This window comes from Euleptes europaea, chromosome 16 (genome assembly GCF_029931775.1).
Source record: "Euleptes europaea isolate rEulEur1 chromosome 16, rEulEur1.hap1, whole genome shotgun sequence".
Taxonomy (NCBI): Eukaryota; Metazoa; Chordata; class Lepidosauria; order Squamata; family Sphaerodactylidae; genus Euleptes; species Euleptes europaea.
In genome coordinates this window covers 33,774,477-33,796,445 of record NC_079327.1, presented here as the reverse complement: position 1 = coordinate 33,796,445, position 21,969 = coordinate 33,774,477, and the positions used below count along the sequence as shown (strand labels likewise).

The following is a 21,969-nucleotide window of genomic DNA, read 5'->3' as shown; positions in this document are numbered from 1 at the left end:
GCACACTGCAGTTGATCAGAGGAAGCTTCCAGAAAGCCAGCAGGCCCTGCCGGAGAGGAGTCTGAACAAATAATTCCTAAGCCACCATGTAGGAGAGCTCTGCAGCCAACGAGCTCAACACTTGTGGCAGCAGATCTCCAGGGAGGAAATTCAGACTGTGAATCTTTAGGCTCCACATCTGAGGAGGAGGCTAGGACTGATCTCTCAGACTTTGGCACTGAACAGAAAAGCTACGATCCAACCCCAGCAGGAGCCAGTAAGCCATTGCACCAATCCAGGACCTGACAGGAGCAAACAACACAGTTGGTGGTGAGTCCTTCCATGTAAGAGGCCCCTGAGTCCAGGAATTAGGAAGATTACTTATGGTTCCCAAGAGGGTCAAGATGGGCTACAGCAGTTTGTAGCCAGACTAATTACAAAAGGTGCCTTGCCAGGGCAGGAGAAACAAGGAAAGGTGAAATTTTCCACCCCATTCTCTTCGGGAGGGAAAAAAAGCCAGGCTTAGATGTTGATCTAAAACCTCTTCTTGTTCCAAAGACATCCAAGAAATTTCTCCCTGACAGCCTTCTCTGTCAGCCTCTTCCAATGCAGGTAAGCTTTAGGAAATGGAAATGTTGCTGCGTCACATGACTCAGAGGGCACGTTTGAAAAGAAAGGGGAGCTTTCCAGTGAAGAGATCTCTGTTCAGGAATAGCAAAGCAAGTGCTTTCTCCTTGTGGGGGGACTTCTTTCCTCTTACTGGTAAACCCATGAAGATTCTGGAATTATCAGAGAACCACAGAGACCCCTAAGGAAGATCTGAGGCTCGGTGCAGAGGGATAAGGGCTTTCTCAGATCCTCCAACAGCATGTTATTTGAAGAGGAAATGAAAGAGGAGTGGATGTCTTCCCCTAGCACACAAGCATCAGCTGGATCATGCATTTAAAAAGTAAGCCTAATTCAGATACCTTCTACTGAAACACTTATGACTCCTTTGGTTTCAAGAACTGTGGTTCATCTGCGTGGCTTCTATGCAGTCCCACATTGGGACTGTGCAGGCGCAGGCCAGCCTTGGATAAGATTTGTCAGCTTCTAGCAAAAACGAAAGTGAAAGTGTTCCCCTCCCCTCGGGGCATGTAGCCTTCCCGCCCAACGGTCACACGACCCAGGGGGAAGGAGCACTCTGCCCTCCAGTTCTCTTTCTGCTGCCACGGAGAGAGAACGTGTCTTTAGCTTCTCTTTATTATGGAGTCTATGAAGGCTCCTCTCTTCAAGAAATAATTAAGTCCGACTGTCACAGAAAAACTGCCTTCCTCATGTAAGAGCTGTGCTAGATCACTCAGAGGGCATTGAAGACTCGGACTGATCACTTTTACATGGAGTCCTCTGAGGTGACCTCCACTTTGAGGAAAATTCCCCGTTCGGAAACTCGGCAAGTCATCCGAGGAACGTCTGGGCAAGACAAATCCTCCCTTCGGACCTCTAATCGGTGAAAACCCTCATTAAACCGGACAAGTTTTCTTTCCCCCGTCACTCTGAACGCGGAGTCGCGTTGGCGCCAGCCCGCGCCAGCACCACATCGGTACCAATCGGCATCTAACTCACCTCGGCATCTCCCATCGTCGTCGATGTCTCTTGGCACCGAGCGACGACGTCTACGGAGCTTGAGGAAACGTCTCATGATTCCCTGGTTAACCCCTCTGCCTGTTCAGAGCAGGTCCCAGGATGAGCAACAGCTCCACACTCAATTCCTTTTGCAGCCGCATAAGGGTTTTGCTATTCTGACTCTGGACAAGCGGCGCCCACGGCTTCTCGGCGGCCACAGCCTCTCGGCGACCTTCTTGGCGCCCACGGCCTCTCGGCATCTACGCTCTTGGCACCTACGCTCTCGGAACCTACATTGCTGAGGCAAAGACTCCCCCTGGAGACTCTTCCAACCAAGGTCTCCTTCTACATTCCGAGTCCGATGCAACGGCTACTCAGGTCTCTGACTCGGAATGCCGCACCTCGCAACCCTCACCTGTGGACATTGCAGGAGATACTATGTAAAATTGACCCGTCTGGCTAAGGTTCTAATATATATTCCCCCCCTCACGTCTCGGATGATGACCATCATGGGTATATTACTTTCCTCTGAAGCAGGTCCTGTGGTCCTTCTGATGATACAAGCATTTGGAGGTGGTGGATTCTAACCTGACCAAGCCATTTTTGGTTCCCTCTTCAACAGAGGAATTGAGAACCTTTACAAGATCCGCTGTGAGGACGGTGATTTTCCGTACCAGTAGCCTGTCCCAAATTTTGTGGTGGTCGAAGCCCTGTCGGGCAAATATAAATCGTGTTCACATTCCTTGCCCCTAACCGGGAGGGACGCAGACTGGAGACTTTACCCAGAAAAGTTTATACTTCCAGTGCCATTGGCCTTCACATTTCTATTTCATGGCAATCATGGCCAGATACTAATATGCCCTCTGGGATGGAATTCCATCTCAAATTAGTATTCTACCAGAGGATCAACGCCCATCACACTACACTGCTTGGAGCATAAACATGACCTTCGACAGACAGCAGTTTATTTCAGCACGTCACGCAAGGTCATGTTTTTATAACATTTCCAAACTCTTGATACATCGCTGGGAATACCTAGTGCGGTAACAGCCTAAGGGGGTTACTGCACTTTGTATTCCCAGTGATGTATTAAGAGTTTGAAAACGTTATAAAAAACATCGCTTTAAAAGGGTTTTTGGATGCCACTGCTAAAAAATGGTTGGAAGACGTCTTCACAGCTAAAGGTGCCAAACAAAGTGTGAACAGTATATTTTATAAGTTTCAAACTCTTAATGCATCGGTGGGAATACATGGAAAGTGCGAACAGTATTTTTTATAACGTTTTCAAAATCTTAATACATTGCTAGGAATACTAGTGCGGTAACAGCCTTACTTAACTAGTTTAAGGTGTTAGCAATCTGCAGATATATTATACTCGGGTACTCTGCGGTGATCACCTGTTCAATGTTGAAAATTAGAATCTCCTCAATGAGGAAGTCACTGAGGTTGGAAATGTTAGTGTTTTCATAGTTTAAGCAGTAGAGCCTCCACGGCCTGGGGAAGTATATCTAGATCAGCAGAAATAGCTGTTTAACATGTATGACAAACATCACTGTAAAAAAAACAAGGGAATGCTCTTTGGGAATGAGTGCCTGTTTGCTAGCACGGGCACCTGTGACCAGAAGCATTTGCCTCACAAATGAGACCTTTCACATGATGTCTCTTTTCTAGCTTTAACATATATGTTTCACTATGCCCTTAAAAATCTTAATCAGAAACGCTTCAGGTACTTGTCTTTGTGGGACCTGGCCAGTCTCATGGAGTCAACTGCCCTCCAACCACAAAATTAAAATGTGTTTAACGTGAAGTTGGCAAGAAAAAAATTTGAAATATGGCAAGGGCATGTGCAATGGTTACTTAAGTTTGAGTTTTAAAACAGCTCCCCATGGTACCAGGGGGAACCAAGTCTTATGTTAGAAAGGTTGTTTTGTATATGATCTAAGTTTTATTATCAGCCCCTTCTTGTTCCGTTTGCAGTCTAATTATGTTTCCCTTACTCCATTTTGCTTTCTCTGACTATTCCCTTTTTTTTTGAAACAGCATTGAGGTGGCTTAAACCACCTCTCTATGCATTTCAGTCTCTTGCGTTCATCCCACTAATCTAATCCCCCACCATCCTCCTTTTCCATTGATTGTATGTACACTATCCATACAACATGGGATGCTCAACACAATAGGCTAAATGCAATAAATTATGAAGATTAAGTTATGAAGGAAATATTGTATGGTGGAGAAGGTATTTTGAAAGTGATAATATGATCATTGAAAGTGTGTCTGGTGCCATAAGACTGCAGCTCACAGTAGCCTGTGGTTCTTGAGCTTCATTCACCTACATCCACTCGGCCCCTATGGAACTTTCCATTTACTCCAGCGGAACTGACACATGGTCAGTATATCATGCAAACCCATGTTGGTTATAGAACTTGAAAGTTCAGCCTATTTTACATGAGTACTTGGAAGACAAGAGCCCCGTGGCGCAGAGTGGTAAGCTGCAGTACTGCAGTCAAAAGCTCTGCTTACGACTTGAGTTTGATCCCGACGCAAGACGGTTTCAGGTAGCCGGCTCAACATTGACTCAGCCTTCCATCCTTCCGAGGTCTGTCAAATGAGTACCCAGCTTGCTGGGGGTATAGGGAAGATGACTGGGGAATGCACTGGCAAACCATCCCGTAAACAGTCTGCCTAGTAAATGTCGGGATGTGACATCACCCCATGGGTCAGGAATGATCCGGTGCTTGCACAGGGGATCTTTACCTTTACTTGGAAGACATGACATAAGTCATGCTGGTATCCATAGGTCCTCTGCCTTGAGGTGATGTGGAGAGTGTGTGATAAGTGGTACAGGGAGAAGATATTCAAGGCTGTGAAGACCACCTTCCCTCAAGTCCTGGTACTTTTCCTGAAGATAACCTGACATGAAGTCTGCAATCAAACATTATCCAAAGATACGCAGCCATGTTGACATTAATGCTTTTGCTGTATGAGAGAGTACTTTGGCATTTTCACATACAATCTTTTCTGTAGGGAGTATCATATTTTCTGCAGGTCCTCAGCTGCCCTTTGAATCTCTTTTTGACATCTTGTTGAAACTGCTGACAAAAGTATTTTTTTTCTGGTTGTGTCACCATTTGTAAGGAAGGTCTCAGAATGGAGCCTGTGACTGTGCACTTTAATTTGCAGAGGGCATTGTGCAACTACTTGTGTAAGAATCGCCCTTTAGCAAGTTGGATGCCATGTTTGTCACTTGGTCACATGCCAGAGGAAAGAAGGCTTCTAAGTTGTCTCTAAGCAAATGATAGAATTCATATGCATTGCCTATTAAGAGCAGAGCCTCAACATGCCAGAAGGCATCACAACACATTAAACTAGGAGTGTATCAACCAAAGCTGCATTTGATAGTGTTTGATATCGGTATAGGATAGTTGTAAAGCTGCCGGATGGGCATCTGCAACTACATTTATCAGTTGTAGCATTGCTGCATTGTTTCAGCTTTCATGGCTTTTGAGACACATGGTTCTACAACTAAACAGTCAAACCATGCCTGCATTTTAAACCACAGCTTTTCAGCATCCTATTCAAAAAGGATGTCCTTCTCCAAGTGTGAATGTAACATTGGGGTTACCAAGGAGGTTAATTCTGCTTGAAGCATGAAGGACATCCTCGCCTTACTCTGCTGTTCAGCAGGGAATGAATGTCCTCTTAACGGAGTCGTAAAGAGCAACATATGAATTTTTTTTCTTTTTACATAAATATATATAATTTCCCTTCTCTTAAAATTCTTCATCTTGGTGGCTTTCAACTTTGTACTTTTGTGTGTGTGAATATAGATACGCCCAAGTGCAGCTCCATTTTTGAACTGATAGTAGGTTTCAAGTGGAAATCTCTGAACAGGAGAAGGAGAGTGCCACCTGGCGGCAGAGAGAGAGAACTTGGCAGCCGATTTCATGTCTTCAGAGCCCACACAGGAAGCCAGCATGTTCAGTCAATCAAGGCTGGCCTTTATCCTCCCCGCAGAATTAAACTTTGTGGTAAGCCCAGTGTTACATTCCATGTCATGGAAAAGTACTGTTGTAGTCAGTGGTCACCAGCATTCTTTTATGGAAAGCTCTGGGCACTTAATCTTCAAGGAGGTGATCTTGCTTAGTGTTCTTTTTTTAAAAAGGCACAGTTCACATAGCCATTTAAGTTTGTTCAGCCCAATTGAATTTGCAACAAGTCTCGACATGTGTTAGTGGAGACACTGCTATGCTCAATTGCACTGTGCATTTATTCCATATAACTTTCTGCATTTGGTATTGGTTCCCCATAGTCTAGCATTCTTGTGTGGCCATGATAAAAATTCATCCTATCGGTCACAGATACTCATTGTTTGAGAGTGATAACCACAAGGGCTACTAGTATAAAGGCATTATTATGTACACATGTTCGGAGTACCCACACCACCTCTGTCTTTGCCAGAAGTGATTCAGTAAAACTTCGTTATAGGTTTTTACCTCAATATAAGCCTGCAGACACCTTTGGAATTGACACAAGGTGATGGGTGCAATCACAAAATGGCTGCCACAGGAGGTGGAGCCAATCACATAAGTCAGAGAATGAGGTTATAGATAACTCTATAATGTATAGCTCTTCAGCATTTCAAGCAGAAGCTTTGCTTAACAGGATGCCTTCTTAAATGAATATATTGTTTAAAAAATATTTTTAATATTGCTTACATGCAGCTTTCAGTTATGCAGAGAAGATTGGTAACCGTTGCTGAAACAATATGTTTTTGAATCTGCACAGCCCATCTCCAGTCAGAAACTCTGCTAGGCAAAAACTACACCTGGCCCTGCTCATTTTCTGAAAACACTTGACAGATGCCATGAAAGTTGTTGACGAGTGCCATGTGCCTACAGGCACCAAGTTGGGGACCCCTGACTCAGTGCATCTTAAAATAATCCACTGAGAACTGTGTTTTCCAATGTGTGGTGATATTTTGATAATCAATGTTAGTGTGCTTAATTTTAGAGTATGTTTCGTTCAATTCATGTACAGTCCTGGTTTGTATATAGACTTCTTCCATACAGTCTCCACTTCAGTTGGGAGAATTAGTTGGGGAGGCAGAGCGAGAGGGGATAACTGGGATTGATAACCTATGTATACCAGAATAATCCTGGGTGAAAACTCTCAATTGAACAGGTGATGGTACAATTAAAAGGGTTTTATTAAAGAATAAAATAATAGGAACAAGAAAGATATTGTAAGCAATGAACAAACACACACACACAAGGCATACAAGAGCTAACTAAGAGAAAAGAGGAAGTTGGATGGGGTTTCAGGAATGTGTGATAGTTACCAATCTTGAAGGGACGTCCAGGGAAATCAGCGGTTAAGAGGAAAACGACCAGCATTTCTGGGAGCAAAAGGAAGAGCACACGCACACAAGCTGGGGTGCATGCATGGATCCAGAACACATAGACACTATGAATGGCCAAAGGACCAATATTTATACCCCAATATGTGTCCTGAGGAGGAAAGCTGGCAGGAAAGCCAGAGACAAAGAATCGATTTCTTTACCAGGGTCTGAACAAAGAGATAGGAGAGCCTTGATGAGTCGTCAGGACCCAAGAGAATGCCTCGGCTATTCTCTTAAATACTGATTGATTGCTAGGATGGGTGCAGATAGGGTAATTAATGGTCTGCTCAGAGCGCTGATTAAATCATCTTAGGGTGACACAATGGAGATTAGCTAGCCCCATTGTCCAGCCAGGCACACCTGAGGGCCATGGGGAAAGTACAGCTGCCAACTGCCTCCCTGCCCAGGCTTGACACACAAGATGGATCCCAAAACTCTCTGACAGGTATCCATTTTGTGGAGAACAGTGTCTTGTTCTTATGCCAGTCTTTGGCCCCTGTGCCTTCATGGCATCCCTTAGAGGGAGGAGGGGTCCGACCGCTTACAAATACCAGTGCCGGAAGTTCATGTAGAGCTAATCTTTATTGCTTTTTTGCTATGCCAAAATAAGTTAAGGGAGAAATAAGTTCAACTGGTTTGTTCATGGATGGTTATGTTAAGGAGACCCATTGAGGAATTACCAGTCAGCCGCTTCTGATTGCAAGCCGTTTGGGAATGGACTGTGTTGCTTATGTTCTGTTGCCGTCTAGTCTGCTGTTGATAAATATTTAGTACTAGGAAAATGCTACTTTGTCAATGGCTGCGTTTCTAGCACTTGTGAGTTAATAATAGAGGGCATACATCTAAGCATGAATGAAAAAAGTGTTTCTTTGTTACTTTTATTTACACTCATTTTGTTCTCCCAGCAGTGTATCAATGTATCGAGGGAATTGCAGACCGATTCGGTTTGAACCACCAATGCTGGATTTCCATGAACAGTAAGTTGTACTAGTTAGTATTGCCAGTTGTTACTCTTCTCCCCCCCCCCATCAAGTCATAGCTGACTGAAGGTGACCCTGTAGGGTTTTGAAAGGAAGAGACTTTGGGAGGTGGTTTGCCAATGCCTGCTCCTGCGTCACAACCCTGGTATTCCTTAGAGGTCTACCATCTAAATACTAGCCAGGGTCAGGGCTGAGAGTGTGTGACTGACCCAATGTCACCTTCCGTGGCGCTAGTGGGGATTTGAGCCTGGGTTTCCCAGGTCCTACTCTGACACATTAACCACTATACCACACTGACTCTCAGCTGATACTACAGTTTCAGAAATTAACTCTTATTTGAAGAACTTCTGCGTTGGTGGGCGGTGGGGGGTGGGGGATGATGCTTGCTGTTAAGTGTTCAGAACCATGGCTGTGTAAGCAGTACATTTCATGGACTCAGGCTCACTCTGTCAGCTAGCTGGAAAGTGATAACAAAAGGTTTATAAGTAGATGAACACTGCTGTCAGATCACGCTAGTAGCAAGTACACGCACTGAGTTTCAGACAAATTCCCTGAATTTTGATTTGAAGAAAAAGGTAGCATGTAGGGGGAAAGGTAGAAGACTTAAAGGATATGTACTGGACAAATGTCGCTGTGCTTTCTCTGACAAATTGTTTCTTTGGTGAGTGAAAGCTAATATCATACAGTTTTCTAAGGGCATTTTTATTATATAGAGAGATATTTAACAACTTCAAATCTCAGTAAATACAGTCACATAAATACACATTTCTTATCAGTTCTGTAAATCCAGTGTGGTGTAGTGGTTAAAGTGTTGGGCTAGGATCTGAGAGACCCAGGTTCGAATCAGCACTCTGCCATGGAAGCTTTCTGGGTGATCTTGGACCACCCCCAGGCTAACCTGGGCTACGTGGCTGCTGTGAGGATAAAACAGAGGAGAGGAGAATGATGTAAAGCACTGAGTCCCCATTGGGGGAAAAGGTGGGGTATAAATAAAGTAAATAAAATAAAATCCATGGAATGGGTTCAGGAAGAAAAGGTTCATACCACTTGTCCTAGTCCATGTTCAGTTTTATGTATGTTTTTAATGATATTGGTTTGTGCATTTTAAAATTATTGTATAAGACCATAGGCCATTACAATAGAACAGCAAACTACTACTAGCAGTAGTCCTCGATCAGTGAGATGAGCAAACAATTAAGATGCATCTTAACTCTGAGACAAGCAAACTTTAAATTATTATATTTGCAACCACTGGTACCATGAAATTTCATTTGCATTCATTGATACTCTAAGTACAAAAAGATTGCACAGTTGAAAATAGCAAAATATAAATGGATTTCTCTTTTACAAAAACTCAGAGAGGCTTCCAGCTAACTAAAAAATAGGGCCAGTGAACTTGGCCATTGTTAATTTAGTCTATAGTCTGTCAGATTAGAAATTTTCTCTATCTTCCAGACTTTGTTGTTGTTACCCTTTGTGTATAATGAAAATAAACCATAGATTCACTTGTATGTTGATAACCATCACTTACTCGGGCAGCATCCAATCACTAGTAAAATAGTGGTCACATTGATGCAACGTCACTTAAATATAATTCACAGTGGGTAGCCGTGTTAGTCTGTCTGCAGTAGTAGAAAAGAGCAAGAGTCCAGTAGCACCTTAAAGACTAACAAAAATATTTTCTGGCAGGGTATGAGCTTTCGTGAGCCACAGCTCACTTCTTCAGATCTGAAGAAGTGAGCTGTGGCTCACGAAAGCTCATACCCTGCCAGAAAATATTTTTGTTAGTCTTTAAGGTGCTACTGGACTCTTGCTCTTTTCTGTCACTTAAATATGTTTGTAGAAGCCAAAACACTGTACTGTTGGGTACATTAGAATGATTAACAGTTGCAAGTTAGACCAGTTATAGAATAGAGAGAACCTTGATTCCTGCTATCCGTAACAAATTTAGTCTGTCATAACACAGAGTATTTTGGTAAATCACTCATCTGCATATCATTGCCCACTAATCTTCTGGTCTTTTCAGCTGGAGCAGTTGGCTTAATTGATATATGCTTGTTCATACTTTAGTTTTTCTAGTTCCGTGTACTTATACAAATCTTTATTACACACAAGAAAGATTGAGAATGCTTGTGCATGTGCAAAACTGAGTTTACCATGCAAATACAGGACAGGTTTCCCCCCTACCTCTAGAATGTTGTTATTGTTGTTGCAAAGTGCAAGCGTTCTCTGTGTTAAATGGCACCAGCAAGTGTACACTGGTCTAGTTTTAGAATATTATTTGACTGGGCTTGAGTTGAAAGCCAGTCTACTTCTCTGAGCTGCCTGTCCTTGGCCACAAGCAACCACTGTGAAGCTTTTTGGACCAGGAAAGCATTAGGTGTTCTGTTCTAGAAACTGTCGCTTCACACGAGCTACCAAACTTGGGACCTTCTGAGCAGATGCTCTACCACTGCAGAAGAAGAGAGGATGATTTAGTTGAATATTTAGCCTACTCCATTGAGCAAGGTTTATTTGCCATTTTTAAACACAGGGTAAAAAAAATATTATTTTTGAATGCTAAACTGTGCAGCAAACGTTACTCTAATGTAGCCCTGCATTGTTCACAATGCATTGTGAAACATTGTGAACAATGCAAGTCCAAGCTCTGCTTGTTGCTGCTTGCCCAGTATATAGGGTTTGCCAACCTCCAGATACTAGCTGGAGATCTCCTGCTATTACAACTGATCTCCAGCCAATAGAGATCAGTTGACCTGGAGAAAATGGCCGCTTTGGCAATTGGACTCTATGGCATTGAAGTCCCTCCCCAAACCCCACCCTCCTCAGTTGCCGTACCCAAAACCTCCTGTCAGTGGCAAAGGGGGACCTGGCAACCCTACCAATATAACACAAACATTTACAGAATTAAAAAACAAAATACAGTTCTTGTTACAGTGCGTTTCCCTAGGAGAGGAGAAAAATAACATGTCAGCAACATTTATTTATTGGTGTACTGAACTGTCTTCATTCTGTTTTTATAACCATACAAACATGTGGTGCTAGGCAATTGACAAAACATTTTAAACACTTTCCCCCCTTGCTCTTTCTTTTTAAACAGGCCAGTTGGGATGCCAAAAATGGAAAAAGTTTACTTGCATAATCCCAGTTCGGAAGAAACTATTACATTAGTATCGATATCTGCAACAACCTCACATTTTCATGCATCTTTTTTTCAGAACAGGGTGAGTCAACTCTGCCTTTTGAAGCTGATTTTATTATGCAAGCTTGTTTTACTCCATAATGACTTAAATAGCTTCCTTGTTAAATGTAAAGCTTAGCCAAGATTGTGCTAGATGCGATTCAACAGTGGAGGCGGCATGAAAAGTAAATGCCAAGGGGCATTGGCATTACTATGACTTGCAAGATTGCAGGGGATGCCCCCTTTCTTCCTACTCTAATTGTTACCAAAGCACTTGCAATTTAAATACTGGTTTACAGTACCCTGGAGGCATAGATGAATCTCTGTTTGTAAATATGTTCCATTCTAACCTGGATTGTGCTTTGAGTTTTATGGAGCAAAGTAGCGCCAGGGGCTTCAAATATGCCCAGCAAAATTTTTCTTTCCCTTTCCCAAATGTAACATCTGGCCTGAAGAATATTTTTGCAGACTCAAAGTGTGTACACCATATTGAGTCTCTGGTTGGCGCCACTGAATGTATGGAGTATGTATAATCAGATTCCTGCGGGCACAGTTCAAAGCCAAACTCACGGTTAGAAAATTCTTCTGAACTAATCCAGGTTTTATGAACCTTGACTAAAGACCGTGTCCTCAGTAAGAAGGGCAACTGTATTTTATTTTTTTTATTTATTTAAAATGTATATCCTGCCTTTCCATAACATGTTTAAAGCAGCATACAAAATTTAAAACATCATACTCAATCTCTGAAATAACCAGTTCAGGGAGGGACAGATTCAAATTCCTCCTCTCACTCACCCTCATCCTAACTTACCTCACAGGTTTTTGTGAGGTTACAGTGGAGGTGGGGAGACTGATATACGCCATTCCTTGGAGTGTGGGATAAAAGTGTATTTGTTTCTTGTTAATTAATTAATTAATTGTTAATTAACAACTGTTAATGAAGAAAGGTTGAAGGAGCTGGATATGTTTAGCCTGGAGAGGAGAAGACTGAGGGGTGATATGATAACCATCTTCAAGTACTTGAAGAGCTGTCATATAGAAGATAGTGCTGAGTTGTTTTCTGTTGCTCCAGAAGGTGGGACCAGAACCAACGGGTTGAAATTAAATCAAAAGAGCATATGTCTAAACATTAGGAAGATCTTACAATCAGAGCGGTTCCTCAGTGGAACAGGCTTGCTCGGGAGGTGGTGAGCTCTCCTTCCCTGGAGGTTTTTAAGAAGATGCTAGATGGCCATCTGTTAGCAATGCTGGTTCTATCATCTTAGGTAGATCATGAGAGGGGGGGCATCTTGGCCATCTTCTGGGCATGGAGTAGGGGTCACTGGAGGTGTGGGGGGAGGTAGTTGTGAATTTCCTGCATTGTGCAGGGGTTGGACTAGATGACCCTGGTGGTCCCTTCCAACTCTGTGATAATTCATAGAGGTAGTATCATCAAACACCTTCAGGAAAAGCTAACCAAAATAGAGATTTTGTCACTGAAAGAATAACAGAGTTGGTATCAGGTGAATGTCTTGAGAAAGGCTATTCTATAAATGTGGTTAAAACCAGCCCTTTGCATTGTGCCTTGAAGTATCCTGGCATCCAGTGCAGTCTTTCTAACACCAGTGTAATTTAGGTCAATACCATTCAGATCCCTGCTACATTTTGAACAAGTTGAAGTTTCTGGGAATTATTCAGGGCTGACCCCATGGGAGAATATGTTAAGATAATTAATCTAGAGGTGTCTAGGGCATGGATAATTGCTGCCAGATCCCCACTCTACTGGGAGGGATGCAGTGGACATGGCAGTTGAAGCTGGTAACAGGTACCACACACCGGAGAGGCCACTGGAGACTGTATGGTCAATGCTGTGAGAATTCCCCATCCACAGGCCTGCTGTTTCACTAGTAGTGCTAACCCATCTCAAACGGGCAAAAAAACCACTACCCGAGAACAATGAAGCTCCAACCAGTAGCAGTAACAGCAACTCTTACTTTTTTTCTGGATTCCTCTTCAGTGTATTGTCGAAGGCTTTCACGATCAGAGTTCATTGGTTCTTTCCTGACGTTTCGCCAGCGGCTGTGGCAGGCATCTTCAGAGGATTAACACTGAGAGACACTGTCCTTCAGTGTTAATCCTCTGAAGATGCCTGCCACAGCTGCTGGCGAAACGTCAGGAAAGAAAATACCAAGACCACGGTCACACAGCCCGGATAACCTACACGAACCAATCATCTTCAGTGTATTTAACTGAAGTTGATAATAATTTGTTCTGCATGTTTTTAAAGAGATGTCAAAGAAGTAGTTTCAACACAGCTTCTGTAACATGGTGCTTGAAAAGGCCACAAGTCAGACTACCTCTTGAAATGAGCTTACTAAAGCAAATAGCAACAAAAGGGTTTTTAGTTAGGCATTTGTCTCTGCACAACTGATACTAAGTGAACACTGGGGTTGTCACCACTCTTGCTTCTGTTTTGTTGTTCTACAAGCGTAGTATCACTCGGAAGAGCCTAAAAACCCAAGTGGTGATATCTTTGGACGGGGAAGGAATCTGGAAAGATTTATTGGTTCTTTCTGCTCTGAAGATTCAAATGAGAAAGCTAGGTGACCCTGAGGCAGTTAGTGCATTTGAAAAAGTATTTTACTGTGGGATATTTCCATCATGGCTTGTGGCTAGAAACTCTGCTATTCTCGCATAGCAGATGGACTGTATGTTATGAACTTTTCAGCCCAAGCTGTTTTATACTTTATTTAGATAAGGAGAAGTGATTAATTCGTCTACTTCTAGCAACACTATATGAACTACAGATCTGAATATACACTTTCATGTTGGGAGGGATAAATCTAAAGCATAATAGTGATCAGATTCCTTAGAATAGTTCTTGCATATGGACAGGAGAACAGATAAGGCAGAACTGTAAGCTTTCTAAATTCTTGCAGTTTTCTTAATTTTCAAATAAAAGAAAACATTACTTCTAAGCTTCGTCTGCTACCACTTTGTCTAAAGAATGGCACCAAACGTTTCTTTTAATCACTGGGGAGTTCCCTGCATGCAGATCAAGGGCAGAATACTCAGAACCCCCCCTCAGTATTTTATATCAGTTCGGCATGTACAAAATCCCCAAACCACATATGATGAATTAAGAGTTCTAATTGTTGCTCACTTTTGCTATGTAAACTGTTTTCAAAGGTGGTATACAAATATTATAAATAAAAACAAAGACTGGGCCTGCACAGAGGCCTCTGAGCACTACTCTGGATCGGTGCCTCTCCACAGGTCAAGTATGACTCATGCTAAGAAGGAAGGGAAGGATATGGCTGGGTTTTGCTAGGGGTTGCCCATGGCTTGTAGTGCCTGTGTAGTTATTGGTTCCTTTTAGTACAGCTCTTGAGACCTGGTCTCCCAAAGAAAAGGTGAGCCTGCCTTCCCCACTGGTCACCATCTTGCCAGTTTTTGTGCCACGTCATAGGACCCATAGTTGCCCTGATGAATCACAATGGTGAGTAAAGAATGTACCATGAGGTTGCTGGCAACTTTTGTGCAGGCTGCTGCTTGCATTGTCCTCCTCTCAGTCTAGCCATCATTCTATGACTACACAGTAGTCTAGTAGAGTGTAATTGGGTTTGGCAGATTGCAGCTGGTTGTTTTTTACATGAGGGTGTGTTATTTTTAATGGAGCTCTTTGAAACTATTATCTGCCCCCCTCCCCCACCACATTTTGTTACCTGCCTCGGGTTCTTTCTTTATAAGGGAAGAGGCAAACATAAAATATTTTAAACAAAAAATGTCTACCTAATGGAGGGAGCAGCCTGTCCAAATGCCTGTGGGCACTAAAACTCTGTACTGAACCCATTTGCCATCCAGTGCCAGACACTAAGCTTCCTGGTAGGCAATTGAACTCTGAGTTTTCTTTTCAAAAGCAAAGTAGCCAGAATGGAAAACCTCAGTTGAAAAAAGAGAGGGTTTATATACATTAACTTTTGATTTAAAAAAAAATTGGGATGAGTTTTATACATAATTTTTCCAAATCTTGTGAGTATTGCAGTAGCAAGCAAATGACAAAACTGTGCACGTTTATTTTTTCAGTAGTTTACAAGAATATTTAAACTGGGGTGGATCCTGTCCCTGTCTTACCACTCAACTGAGCAAAGTTTATAAAATATTTATGCCTCACCTTTCCCTTTGGCTGAAGTTTTGAAGTCTTCTTCTAAATTAAGTGGCTCTTCTGTGGGAGCCACTTAAGTTGGAGGAAGGCCACATGGAGGAAGGTTGAATCCACCCCACTGTTGATCTTTGGAAGTAACTTCTGCTTTAAAGATTCTAGGTAGTTTAAAGTGATGGCTACAGGTCAGGTTTTTAATGCTAGTTTTCATTGCTGTTGTGGTCTAGATTCTCAAAGGAAATACTTCAGGACAGATGCAGTTAATGCTGACTCTGCTGCAGTGCATCCTCCTTTTATTTCAGTGGGGTATTCATAGAGGGCTCCTTTGCTGCTGCTCAGTGTTCGTGCAGAAGTGTTGGCCTTACTGTGCACTTGATATACTATGCCTCCCCCTCAATGAACAGCACATCATGATAAGCCTGGTGCTTTTGTCTTTTGTTGCTTGCTTTTCAGAAAATTCTCCCAGGAGGGAACACATCATTTGATGTAGTTTTTCTTGCAAGAATGGTGGGAAATGTAGAAAATACTTTATTTATTAACACATCTAATCATGGGGTATTTACTTACCAGGTAAGGAAAATGCAATTTTAATACTTCCTAAACTGTTGAAAGTAGAAGAGAAAAACCTATTGTTCATGCCCTGCATACAAACAACTTGTATCTGATTCAGATTTCAGCATTGTCTGTGAAGATGAAACTTTTAGTTAAATGGGTATTTTCATGATATTAGATCCTGTTGGATATTCCTGCATTCTTGGGTTGAGATTGCTCATGGGGTAAGATGTCATTCAGATGGAGCACACTTATAGAATGCTATAAGACTCCAAGAATATGGGCCATTATACTGTTTATCTATTGATTTATTAACCTGTTTATATTCTGCCTTTTGATTGAAAAGCAGCCTCGAGGTTGCTAATGAATAAATAAAACGGCTAATGTCCACAATTAGAAAACCCAAAAACAGTCAGCAGGAGATCCAGTACAAATAGTAAAAGATACAAATAGCCATACAAATAGGAAAAAAAGCAGGAAAACTGGTAGAACTATTAATAGATATTCATATTAGACAAGGGCCCTGAAGTTCTCTTTGAAAAGCACAACTTTAACCTAGTGATGAAATATTGTTAAAGAAGGGCCAGATGGATCTTCACATGGAAGGGGGAGTTCAGTGGTCTTTCTGCCAATGTTGAGAAGGCTGTTTCTTTTTGTGGCCACCTTCTCAGATGGATTGGGGGCATGAAGAAGAGTATCCAAAGCTAATCTCAGTATATGATCCACACCTGAGACTACTGTGTATTGGACAGTATCATGCATCGAGCTTTTCAGTATTTTGTACACACTGTTCTGAGAGGCAGAAATGAAAAGCCAAAGGTCCAGCAGCCCAATGCGAGCAGTATAATCCTAAGAACACATTATTGGGGAGGAAGTCCCATTGAATAGACAGGAGTAGGATTCTCAGTACAGCTGCTTAGAGTGCAGTGTAACACAACTTGTAAACAGACCTGGAAGAGTTTGATCACATCCCACTATCAAAATGGGATTGGCATAATGTGTTTAATTTACAAGAAGTAGTAACAGTAGTTGACGTACTGCAATGACTAAAGATGGATTTCAAGTACAATATAAAAATAAATAAAAGATGATGGGGCAGAGGGACATCTAAATTGTAAAGTAGGTTTTTTTCCAAGGGTAGTGTCTTATAATTAAACCAAAAGCACTGCTAAATAAATGAACTGATCTTGTGCATAATCATGATTGTCTGTATCCCATGGTATTAGTGTAATTATGGAACAGAAGATGTCAAATTTTATAATAGGCCATTTTTTTAGAAGTTCTAAATCTGGATGCAAGAAAGAAAGATGTGCCAGAGAGATGCTGTAGTTGACACTGGTACAGGGGGTACAAATCAGCAAAAATTAGGCGTATGTTGCTTGTATGCTAATCAATTTAGATGGACACCACTGTTAAAATAAAGCTTTCCAAAGTAAATGTAACATGGGGGAGGAGATGAAAACATACATTGCAACACTAATATTTTGTTTTCCTTATTAACAGGTGTTTGGTGTTGGAGTACCAAACCCCTACAGACTACGCCCTTTTATAGGGGCAAAAGTTCCTGTAAATAGCAGTTTCTCTCCTTTAATAAATATCCACAACCCTCATAGTGAACCCTTGCAGGTAAGCATCATGCAGCACTTTCATCTCATCAATTTCTTGTTAAAGTACAAATGCTGTTTTTGTACTTGATAAAAAAGTACAAATGTTCCTTGAATGTTCTCTTTCATATGCTTCAAATGAATTAAAGATATTATTCAAGTGGAAGTGACCGATGCTCTTCCTCTCCATTGCACTTAACTACAATAAACAGCCTTATCTATGCAAGTTTATTAGGTGAGAATGGGCAAAAAAGGAGGGGGTAAAATTCAAGCAGACTCTGAAGACAATACAAGCTTGAAAAAAATCTTCTCGAGCAACAGGAGCAGAGCCTTTGAAGAGGAAGCAGAGGGGAGAGCTAAAATGGTTGCAAGGCAGACACGAGGCTCAGAGCAATTCCAAATTGCTGAAGGTTTTGCTATAAAGCAGGATCACTTGACCCTCTTAGCAGAGCAACAAAAAACTCTGTTTTCCAAATTGGAATCTCTTATGGAGCATATAACCCTCCCAACGTAGTGAAATAAAGGGAAGTTTAAAAGTAATAAAGGGAAGTTTAAAAGAAGTTTCAGCTATAGCAAACACAGCAATGGAGATAGCACTTAACAGATCCAGTGCCTGCAACAAAATGAGGAATTAAAGGCAAAAAATCAAGAGCTTGAGGACAGAGCACGCTGGAATAATCTGCGATTTCGTGGATTTGCTGAAAAAGTGGAAGACAAAGATGCATCTTTATTTATTGCTACCTATCTAGCTAAAGATGGAATCTCTCCAGTAATTGAACGAGCCCACCGATCAGCCCCTTACAAGATATTCAGAATTTCCTCAAGATTCCATTGCTTGCTTCCTGTATCGTAGATCGAAGGAGAAATTTCTACGTGTGGCACAGGAAAAGGGTTTCTTGCCTTTTTAAGAAACCCAGATACAAGTCTTTCAGGATATATCAGCAGAGAATTCGGAAAGGTGACAGCAGCTTAAACCAATCAGAATCTTTGAATAAACACGACATCAGATACGAATGGGGTTTCCCTTTTAAACTGATAGTGAGACATAAAGGCACCTTTCTTAATGAATCTCAGAGCATGAAACGAGTGGAAATCCTCACATTAATCCCCCCTCTAAAATAGTGAGAAAGGAGCCAACAAGGAAGAGAATACTCAAACCTGGATGACAACAGAAGATGGTTAAGACCCTTTCTGAAAAACAAACATGCAACTTGAAATGTAGCCTGGGTCTATAGCAACCCTTACTGTTTTGTCAATTGTACTTCTAGCTACAATGTGGCTCGAGGTTCAATTTGATATACCTGTATAATATGCGTAATGGAAATATCTGATAAATATGTTATAATATAGTAGCTGTTAAATATGCAACTTTTAAAGATAAACTACACATAAAGTGGTGGGGGGGCTATGTTGGTCATTCTTTTTCCTCCATCAAATACACCATTCCAGATAAGGGGCATTTGTAGCCTCTTGGGAAATAAATTATTTCCACCTCTGGTGTTATTTATCTTTAAGGAGGTGAGTTATCCCTTTCCTCCTATAAGTCGTGTGTAAAAACAAATTAATGCTATTAAGGTTATTCCTAGTACAGATTTTGCTTAAAGAAAGAGGCAATGACATATGTGTGTTCCCTAGCTGGAGATTATCATTGCAACCTAGTAGGGGTAATTACTACAAATGGAGTAAGTACATGCCCTTCAAATCAAATGGCCAATACTAGGAAGCTTCTTACCCTTAATTGCAAAGGGCTTAACAATCCTATAAAAGAATTACAGATGTGTCGGTCAAAGAAAAACCTGATGTCTTGGTCAAAGAAAAACCTGATGTCTTGTTTTTACAAGAGACACACCTAAAACAAAATTTTCATCCTGTTCCGAAATCCTCCTGATTCCCTTTCCAATATGCTGCTGCAGGTAGCTCAAAATTGAGGGGGGTTGCAATCTTGATCTCCAAAAATTTTAATTTTAAAGTTCAGGGTATTTTAATAGACAAACAGGGTAGATATATCTTTGTGAAGGGTAAGCAAAATGATCACAATCTAACCTTATGTTCCCTTTACTCTCCCAATTTTATTACCACCATAGTATTTAGACTTAAGTCTTTTAATAATGGGGAGGTAATTGTAGATGGCGACTTTAACTGTGTTCCCAATGTCAGCTTGAACAGGTCTAAATCTAAGCTGAGAGGTACTCAGTGAGGAGATAATGAAACTGCTCCATCCAAGATTGTAAGAGTCCTTTTGATGTCTGGAGAAAACTCCATGGCATGGAAAAAGACTCCCATGAGCCTCTCAAATGTTACAAGCTGATATTGATGGTAAAGCATGGTCAGACCATTCATGGGTATCATGTTTGATGTCTGGGAAAGAAAATTATGGAAAGGGACCCAATTGGAAGCTGAATAATTTGCTCTTATTGAATGAAAAGGTATTTTGCTTAAAGAAAGAGGCAATGACATATGTGTGTTCCCTAGCTGGAGATTATGGAGAATGAAAAGGTAGTTAAGATGTTCAAAAATCACAGAACATTTCAGGTATAATAAAGGCTGTGGGGTTATTCCCTCAATTGTATGGGATGCATTTAAGTCAGTTCTTCAAGGAAAACTCTTCTCATTAACATCAGCAAAAAAACAGAGAAAAGGAAATAAATGAACTAATACATACCATCAAAGTTCTGGAACTTAAACATAAGCAAACTGGGAGCAAAAAAACACTCCGGAAACTGTATCAGGAAAAAAACAAATTTGACCTCCTGGAGACCAACAAAATTCAAAAATCATTACTCTATTTAAAGCAGAGCTATTGGGAAAAAGAGCCAAGAGCCAGTAAATTGTTAGCCAGAACAGTAGCCCAAGGGCAAGAAATTAATTTAATTGGAAGAATAAAATACTCTAATGGTCTATTAAAATTTAGCAATGAAGAAATAGCCAGTGTTTTTGCAGGCTACTATTCAAATTTGTATAAATCTGAACATCCTAGCATAACAGATATTAAACAATTCTTGATGAAGCATATTAAGCATGAACTAAAAATAGAACACAAGGAATATTTAGATGCCTCAATCCATGAGGAGGAGATTAAAACCACAATAAAGTCTCAAATGTAATAAAACTCCTGGAAGAGCTGGGTTTACAGCTGAGTTCTATTAAAAATTTAAAGATCAGTTAGCTAAACCTTTTTATGAGATCATGCAAAAAGGTATAATCCCACAAACCTGGAAAGAAGCAATAATAATTGTTCTGGCAAATGAAGGTAGAAATGCAACTTTAGAATCTTCTTACCATCCAATTTCCCTTCTAAATCAAGATGCAAAAATATTCACTGCACTCCTGGCGGCCAAACTTAATAAATTTATCCACTATTATATCAAGGAAGGCCAAACTGGTTTCATTCCTAAATGTCGGATAGCTGATAAGATATGTAGAACTCTAAATATGATAAACCACTGCCAAATAGGTGACAAGGAGGCAATTCTACTCTTAGATGCAGAGAAATCATTTGATCACTTAGAGAGAGTGTTCTTACTTTCTTATTTATCTCATATAGGTTTTGTGGAGGGCTTCCTCTGGGCAATCTCTGCTATGTACAACTCACCAACAGCTCAAGTAGAAGTGAATAAGTTCAGATCTAGAGAAATAGAAATACAGAGAGGAACTCGACAAGGCTGTCCTCTCTCTCCCTTGCTACAGTGAGGGAAAAAAGTATTTGATCCCCTGCTAAATTTGCCCATTTGCCCTCTGACAAAGAAATGACCAGTCCATAATTTTAATGGTAGGTTTATTGTAGCTGTGAGAGACAGAATAACAACAGGAAAAACCCCAGAAACCCAGAAGACAAAAGTCAGAGATTGATGTGCATTATAATGAGTGAAATAAGTATTTGATCCCCTATCAACCAGCCAGATTAGGGTTAGGGTTCTGCTGTCAACAGAAGCAATCAATCCATCAGATTCCAAACTAGCCACCATGACCAAGACCAAAGAGCTGTCCAAGGATGTCAGGGACAAGATTATAGACCTGCACAAGGCTGGACTGGGCTACAAGACTATTGCCAAGTAGCTTGGTGAGAAGGTGACAACCCTAACCCTAACCATCAACCTCCCTCGGTCTGGGGCTCCATGCAAGATCTCATCTCGTGGAGTTGCAATGATCATGAGAACGGTGATGAAGCAGCCCAGAACTACACGGGGGGAACTTGTCAATGATCTCAGGGCAGCTGGGACCATAGTCATCAGGAAAACAGTTGGTAACACACTACGCCGTGAAGGACTGAGATCTTGCAGAGCCCGCAAGGTCCCCTTGCTTAAGACAGCACATGTACAGGCCCGTCTGCAGTTTGCCAATGCACATCTGAATGACCCAGAGGAGAACTGGATGAAAGTGTTGTGGTCAGATGAGACCAAAATCGAGCTCTTTGGCATCAACTCAACTCGCCGTGTTTGGAGGAGGAGGAATGCTGCCTACGACCCCAAGAACACCATCCCCACCGTCAACCATGGAGGGGGACATATTATGCTTTGGGGGGGTGTTTCTGC

General features: G+C 41.4%; 1 protein-coding gene across 2 annotated transcripts in view; it reads left to right on the top strand.

Moving 5' to 3' along the window:
• Positions 1–21,969, top strand: part of TMEM131 (transmembrane protein 131) — a 117,421-nt gene that overhangs the window by 40,470 nt on the left and 54,982 nt on the right. Inside the window, exons 4-7 of one of the 2 annotated variants that reach the window (XM_056861747.1) lie at positions 7,888–7,959; positions 11,060–11,183; positions 15,735–15,851; positions 17,337–17,459. In XM_056861747.1, coding sequence (XP_056717725.1) covers positions 7,888–7,959; positions 11,060–11,183; positions 15,735–15,851; positions 17,337–17,459 — 436 coding nt within the window. The remainder of the gene's footprint in view (positions 1–7,887; positions 7,960–11,059; positions 11,184–15,734; positions 15,852–17,336; positions 17,460–21,969) is intronic. The other variant, XM_056861748.1, reaches the window with a different exon arrangement.